Source organism: Hipposideros armiger, unplaced genomic scaffold (assembly GCF_001890085.2).
Source record: "Hipposideros armiger isolate ML-2016 unplaced genomic scaffold, ASM189008v1 scaffold_752, whole genome shotgun sequence".
In the NCBI taxonomy this organism is placed as follows: domain Eukaryota; kingdom Metazoa; phylum Chordata; class Mammalia; order Chiroptera; family Hipposideridae; genus Hipposideros; species Hipposideros armiger.
This window is the reverse complement of record NW_017732102.1, coordinates 288619-296313: the sequence shown is the minus strand read 5'-3', so window position 1 is coordinate 296313 and position 7695 is coordinate 288619. Positions and strand designations below refer to the sequence as shown.

General features: G+C 38.6%; 1 protein-coding gene across 6 annotated transcripts in view; it reads right to left on the bottom strand.

Annotated features, from left to right (window-relative positions):
• KIZ (kizuna centrosomal protein) overlaps positions 1 to 7695 on the bottom strand; it is a 145322-nt gene that overhangs the window by 54370 nt on the left and 83257 nt on the right. For 5 of the 6 annotated variants that reach the window (XM_019628166.1, XM_019628167.1, XM_019628170.1 and 2 more), the window contains exon 6: positions 4016 to 4129. The exons of the other annotated variant lie outside the window; for it this stretch is intronic. In XM_019628166.1, the coding sequence (XP_019483711.1) occupies positions 4016 to 4129 (114 nt within the window). The remainder of the gene's footprint in view (positions 1 to 4015; positions 4130 to 7695) is intronic. 6 annotated transcript variants of the gene reach the window in all.

Here is a 7695-nt window from a genome sequence, read left to right as displayed (position 1 = left end):
CAATACATGGGGGGAGGGGGGTTGTTACTTTGTGAGGGTGAAAAGGATAACTATTGCATTGTTCTGTACACCTGAAACTAACAATAAAAAAAAAAAAGAAAACTGCAATTTAAGCAAATGTACCAGAGTTTCCTAACTATAACTAATTTATAATAAATTGGTAATTTGACCAAAGTTTTAAATGCATACAAAATAATAAATACCCTGAATTTTATTCTGAACATAAGTAGAATAAAACAAAGAGGTTTTTACATACTGTACTCCACAAACAATATAAAGCTGACTCAATTGTTCAGCCTCAGTTTGAGAGCACAATTGGGCAATTGTATCTGAAAGTAGCCACTAACAGAGACAATAAATTGCACCTGGGGAAAAAATAAAATAATGGGGTCTCTTTAGGGTTTTAACATAATATAAACCTACTTATTAAGTAATCATTTTTATGTTAAAATATTTTCCAGAAGGCAACAACAAATATAATATTTTTATCAATTGCCCGAATGACATGAATCATATTTGAAAAATTCACAATTGTCTAAAACAGGGGTTGGCAAACTGCGGCTCACGAGTCACATGCGGCTCTTTGGGTGCGTTCTGTCTTAAAAGTTTCCCTACCCCTGGTCTAAAATAATGACTTGGTCCTCCACCTAATAAGAGTAAACCTTTCATATGAAGATCTTTGAACACTTAATCCTTGATACAATAAAAATCAATAATGAGGAAACAAATGTTATTTGTTTTTTTTTCTTTTAAGGTGCTTCCTTTTGTGAGTGGGAATTCAGAAGTTTTCACACTATCTTTTAGTGTATGCTGTGGGGCAGATGTCCCATGCTACAGATGAGATTCAAGAGACAGATATTGATTGCTATGGTTCAGTTAGGGGCACAAGCAGGGCTGCTGCCACAGCAAACATGGCTCTATTCAACCAGCTTTTAGGAGTTCATAACCTGTGAGAGCCTTCCCACTCTGCCTGGCTTAGAATTCTCTGATATGAGAGTCATTAACAATCAAGGAACAAAAGTAGATCATTCTCTCCCAATTTGTGTTTCTACAATGGTTTATCAAATTAACCAGTGGACTGCTTTGGTCCAGAGGAGAATGTAAAGCTGACAGGAATATTTCACTTAGGGGAGGGCTGAGCAGTAACTTGGGGGTTAAGGGGCGTAGGTCATGCCTAGATCAAGGAGAACATGGTGGAGCCTGACGCCATGATTAAAACCTGTTAGAATCTGTATTTAAAGATCTGACTGCTCACCTCTCAAAGGTCATATAAACATATGGCACTTTTTCTAAGGCTAGAGAGTGAACCAATGACAATCAGTGTGCATTAATCAGCATCTCCAGTCACACACAGGGCAATTCTAATTGTAACAGAGGAAACATTGACATTAGTAACTATTCCTGACCTCTTTATCTGGCTTTAAAAAATGATTGTGGTAAAGAAACAGTCTTGAAGGCTCTAGATATTAATTTTAAAATTTGTGTTGGTCATAAACAAGGATCATTTCTTATGGAAGGCTGATTTATACGTAACTGTAGATCAATAGTCATATAAAATGCAACCTTTCATAATGGAAATCAATGCTGTATTATGCCTGTTGAGAAACTATAACAAATTTTAGCTCAGTAGATGTAGATATATCTTATCATCCACAATCAGAGTTTGGCAGCCCAAGTTAAGAGTCACATAATGAATCATTTAGTCTAACAAGTCAGTTTTCACAGAGAATTATAAATGCATATATGCTTTCTATGCCACATAACACAACTGTGGTTTATGTGAAATAGTATTATATCAACAGATATAAAAGGCACTGAGAAAGAAACAGGCCTGGTTAAAGACTCTTAGAACACGCAATCACCAAATGCCCTACTGAGCTCAGTGACTCCTTCCCAGCCATCTTCTTCCAGCACCTTGTAAAGCAGTATTTTTATTTCACATGATAAAAAACATGAAAGAGAATTTTCTTATATTGCCCTTTACTAATTTAAGTTGAAAAGCTAATGACCAGAAAGGTCATTTCCAGTATTTTCCATAGTTTGGAGATCGCTAGTACATATGCAGAAGGTACTGTTAAACACATTCAGGACTTGCAAACTTCATCTTGTGGTCTGTGAAATGGAACCATATGATTAGCCAAGTTTTCTTGTGACAAGGTCCATTTACAGACCATTATCCTGGCTTCTTACTTCTTGATGGGATCCAATAGACTTATGCTGAATTCTATTCTAAAGAAAATCACGGTATCCTTCCTATTTATATCAGTAACATGAAAAAGTCTATGTGGCACATGAAAGGTAGAGAAAATGACACTGGATATAAGACATGAGTAACTAGACCCAAAACCCCTCTTAGCCAAAAGAGGTTCTTTCAAATGAGCTCTCACAGACACTCATCTGATGACCATGCTCAAGTAACAATTTGTTCTCTACTAGTAAATGGTAGGGATATATTTTAATAAGGAGAAATATAGTCAGTTCCCAAAATAAAAATCAGGGTTAGGATACTAGTAACATTCTTGCAACATGAATTAGACACCTACCAAGTGCCAGCACTGAACAAACCATTATACATATTATACATTTATACTTTTATGAATTCAGTGAGTAGCCCTGATGCCACAAAGCTTCTGAGGTCATGAACAGAAACCCAGACTGCCTAAAAGGTGCATAAAGGGTAGGGAATAGACTTCTGATTGACTTAGGAAGGATGTACAAAAATCATGGTTTCTATGTGCCAACTACTCTGCAAACAATTAAGTCTTTTTCTCTTGCCCCATCTTTACAGACATTTAAGACACATCCTTGGAGAGGTGACTCTCAAACTTGAGGAAGCAGAGTTCCCTTAAGGACTCATTAAAACCCAGATGGCTAGCTAGGTCCCACTCTCCAATTCCCAATTTAGTGGGTCCTAGATAAACCTGAGAAGCGTGTTTTTAACAAGCTCCCAGGTTTTACTGATACTGCTGGTGCAGGTACCATACTTGTAGACCGGGAATCTATATCTTCTAGATTGGGAGCCTATAACACTGACCTTGGAAATTTACAAACCCATCTGGGGTTTGGACCTGCCAAGGACATCGCTCCAGGTGGTGACTATACGGGGTTATACAAGGTCTGACAATTAAGATCATGAACTTGTTTCAACGATGTTGCTAACCTTTTTTGACTTCAGAGGGATTATTCATTATAAGTTTGTACCAACTGGACAAACAGTTAACCAAGTTTACTATTTGCAAGTGCTGAAAAGGCTGCGTGATAAAGTTAGATGACCTTAACTATTTGCCAACAACTCATGGCTCTTGCATCATGACAATGCACCACCAGCTCACACAGCACTGTCTGTGAGGGAGTTTTTAGCCAGTAAATAAATAACTGTATTGGAACACCCTCCCTACTCACCTGATCTGGCCCCCAATGACTTCTTTCTTTACCCAAAGATAAATGAAATATTGAAAGGAAGACATTTTGATGACATTCAGGACATCAAGGGTAATACGATGACAGCTCTGATGACCATTCCAGGAAAAGAGTTCCAAAATTGCTTTGAAGGGTGGACTAGGTGCTGGCATCCATGAATAGCTTCCCAAAGGGAGTACTTCGAAGGTGACCATAGTGATATTCAGCAATGAGGTATGTAGCACTTTTTCTAGGATGTGTTTGTGAACTTAATTGTCTGACCTCATATGCTGGGTTGTTCTCCAAGGTATGCTAATATAACATACCAGACAAAGGCTACCCCTGTTCCCTCCCGCCAAGTAAGACCTTAAAACGTTGCTACAAGCAGGGATTGAAAGGGTATATGTTTCAAAGGAAAGTAAACAATTAGAAACAAATACATTTACAAAGAAATAGATGATGAAGTCCATAAAAAAATTAAACCGATGACTACAAGTGTCTACCCTAGTGCTGATTGTGTGGACTAGTGTTTTGCAACTCTGTGACCCTTTTCACAGAAGCATCTGGGAACAAGAACGGCCACCCCACCATAACAGCAGTTTCAGGACTGTAATACCTGACTTGCTTTTCATCGCTGCCACTCATAGGTGAGAGTCTCAGAAGCTGATGAAGGACAGCTGCTTTGCAGTCTTCAAGGTCTTTTTTCAGAATGTCACTATGATTATAGAGCCTATAAAATAAAACAGGTGCTGCATGAGATGTTTATTTAAGCACAGACGGTCAGCTTCTAGAATCTATGGTGGTTCTTCGTGGTTTATTGAAATATATCGGTAATATAATCTAAACATAAAATGCAGCAACTAGACGGTCTCTTGACAAAGATGTAAAATGGGGCAGCTTGGAAAACTTGTTTGTATGTGGCAGTTTTAAATCCATCAGAGGAAATCACTTTAACCCTTTGAAGACGAATGTTCAAATCCACAGCTGTGCAATTTCATTCCACCTGATTGATAGGAATGTTAGATAATCTTAACAGCAGAAAAGGCTAATTTTATATTGTCAATCATAATAAAGTTAGATCTCCACAACTTATGAAATTTACTTAAATTGTCACTGCTAAGAAATTGGAAACTGCTGGCTGAAGTATATATAGGCTACATTCTCTATTTCCGAATGCAGAAAAATGACTATTATTTCTCCATTTAGATCCCACTGCAATAAGATTTTCTTTATTCTTACTAAGAACAGGAAGGCATGGAAAGAGGGATTTGGCTTTCATTATCTATTACCAGTGTACTGAGGGTTGTAGAGTCTAACAATTTGACCTGTGTTTTAAGTTAGGCTTATTATGGTATCATAGTAGCCTCCAAAGAGATTGGTTACTAACATTCTTTAAAAAAAAAAGTCTATTTTGGGGAAAGAATTATTCTAAAAAGCGATGGGAGAAAATAGCAAAGACAAAACAGTATTGTAGTATATCTTTTAAGGAGTTGATCACATATGTAGTTGGGAATATTCAACACATACCCTAAAAAAGAAAATGAAACAACTTATAAAGCAATATGTTAATTAGCAAGGCATTACTAATTTGTACTGCAGTTGGTTAAGTTACTGGATCTCTTTGATGGCCATGTGCCTGATATCACAAGGATGAAAAACACATGCTCGGTCTACTGGAAGGTGGGTGACAAGTGCAGGCTCGGGCCCACCCCCATTCTGAAACAAGCTTTCCCTCCTCCCCCAATTCAAGCCCTGTTCTGGACTTTGGTCCACCTTGTCAGTGCTCCAGCTCCTTACTAAGTCCTAAGCTCTTGTTTAAACTATAAGCCTGGGTTCTTAGTTGCTGTGGGTCAGACTCTGTGTTGGGTCCTTCCTTCATTCCTGAGCTCTGCTGCCCCAAACCTTCCAGACTCCTGTCCTATGTTGCTTATGGAACCTGTGAATACTTCTTTTTTTTATTGTGAAATAAACATTTTTTAAAAATTAGTTTCAGCTGTACAACACAGTGCACTAGTTATACTTTTTATCCCTCAAAGTGACAATCCCCCTCCCCCAATCCGCTGCCCCACTTCCCCCCAATATCATACATATCTATTACAAATCCCTTGACTCCACTCCCACACTATACTTCACGTCCTGTGACTGTGTATATATATATATATATATATATATATATATATATTCACTTATAGTTGACATACAATATTATACAACATCAGCTTCAGGTGCACAGTGCAGTGATCGAATACTTCTTTTTCTTAGACAAAATCTGGGTCCTAATTCTTTCTGGAAGGCTTTATCTTGTCACCACTCAATTCACAGAACAATAGCCTGTCCTTAAGAAGAGAAAGATAAGCCCACCTGAGGTGAGCCAGTTTCAGAGCAGTAAAGGAGAGCACATAATCAATGAAAGACAATCAGGAATTGTGAGGGGGCAGAGAGACAGAGAGCTCCCTGGCATCACAGGGGCTTGACTAAGGCAGAGCAGAGGAATTTGAGCAGGCAGGATTTAGTGGCTGGCAGCTGGTGTGAGCTGCCAAGAGCTGCCGTGAGCGGCCATCCAATGGCCAGCGAGCAACTGCCTCACCCAGGAAGAGCGCAATGATAATACCAACGTGGGCCAGTGAAGCGACGTCCTCCACAACTAGACTGAAGAATAAAAGGACAGCAACTTGTCTATTCCCCTTCCCTGATTCCCCAATTAAAAAAAAATTCTTAAAAACAGTAAATAAATAAAAATCAGAGCTCTCAGACGGTTCATCGCTCAGGCCTCAACTGATGAGCTGACAGCCACATCTGCACTTGTCCCAGAGGGAGCGCTTGGAGCCTCGCCTCCTGACAGTCTCGCCAGCCCTGCCTGACTCCCAACGTTACGCACCCCAGCACCAAAGGCACTCATGCTGAACATCGGACTCTCTCATCCTTTCATACGACTCCGTTCGCCTTACCTAACCCTATTGCTTGCATACCTGTGTGATTCACTCATGTGAAACCGTTCTACCTCGACTATTGGAGACTATCCTTTGACCAGGGCCTTAGTTAATGCCTGTGGTAAACTGAGTCAGTAGGACTAGATCCATGGTTTTATTCTAATAAAGTCTGACATTGTGGAAAGACAAAAATGTGTGTGAGACTGCTACCCTGATAGCCACATCCCACTCATGTCAACTGTCTACACCAAGTTTATGGTCTACTCTAGATATGCTCAGAACTTGTCTGTCTAAGATAAGTTGATCTGTGCTGAGGATTTCTAACAGTTACCTTCCCACATGATATAAGACTTAAGTTTGCAAAATATCCATCAATCCTTTGCTGAAAATAACTCCATTAAAGAATTTACATATTGTACACAGCTAAAGATTACACACTATGTGTTATAAAAACACTATTTTAAAATTCAAGGCCCCAATTTCTTTCACGTCTACTATTTGCATTTCTGCCAAAATAATTCCAGCTGGGGAGCATCAGTCTTTTCCATGCCATCTTTTCCTGAGGAGTGTGTACACTGGCCTGGCACCAACACGCTGGACCCTACCATCAGTTTGTTCTCTGTGAAGTCCAGCCAAGTGGACAAACCTGATGGATGACAAGTAATCACTAGAAACACAAATGACAATTTAAAGGTATCCTTAATTTTTTACCCAATAACAGTTAAAAGTATATAATAAATACATTTTGGGGGGCTAAATTTAAAGTAATTGCTTTTTAGCTTCATTTTCATCTTTCAGTCACACAGAATTCAGGAGATAACTTAAAAGAAAACAACTCTTCTCCGGGCTAATGTGAACACTCAAATTGGGGTACAATTTTTTAAAAAGTGAGTTAGAAAAGTTATGTTTTTTTCTTTCCGTATAACAAATTGAAGATTACTTCTTGGCAAAAATAACCCTGTATGAGGGCTATAGAAAATAAACTTTTCCTTAACTCTATAACCTTCACACATTGCTGTGGGTGTTATCTTTTGGGAGACTTAAAATTTATGGGTTTCAGTTATAGCACTATAGGCTGAGTTTGCAGTTTTTATTTTCTCTAGGGGACAACAGTCTCAAAATGGTGTCATAATCAATGACCACAAATAGTAACATGTTTGCTTCCATAATTTACGTAATATACTGTTACTTTTTAAAAGTTTTATAAAATATATTTACTGTATTTTTTCTTTTAAAGATTTTTTTAATTGGGGAATTGGGGGGATGGGAACAGAGCTGGGGAATTGGGGGAAGGGGAACAGACAAGTTGCTGTCGTTTTGTTCTTCAGTCTAGTTGTGGAGGACGTTGCTTCACTGGCCCAAGTTG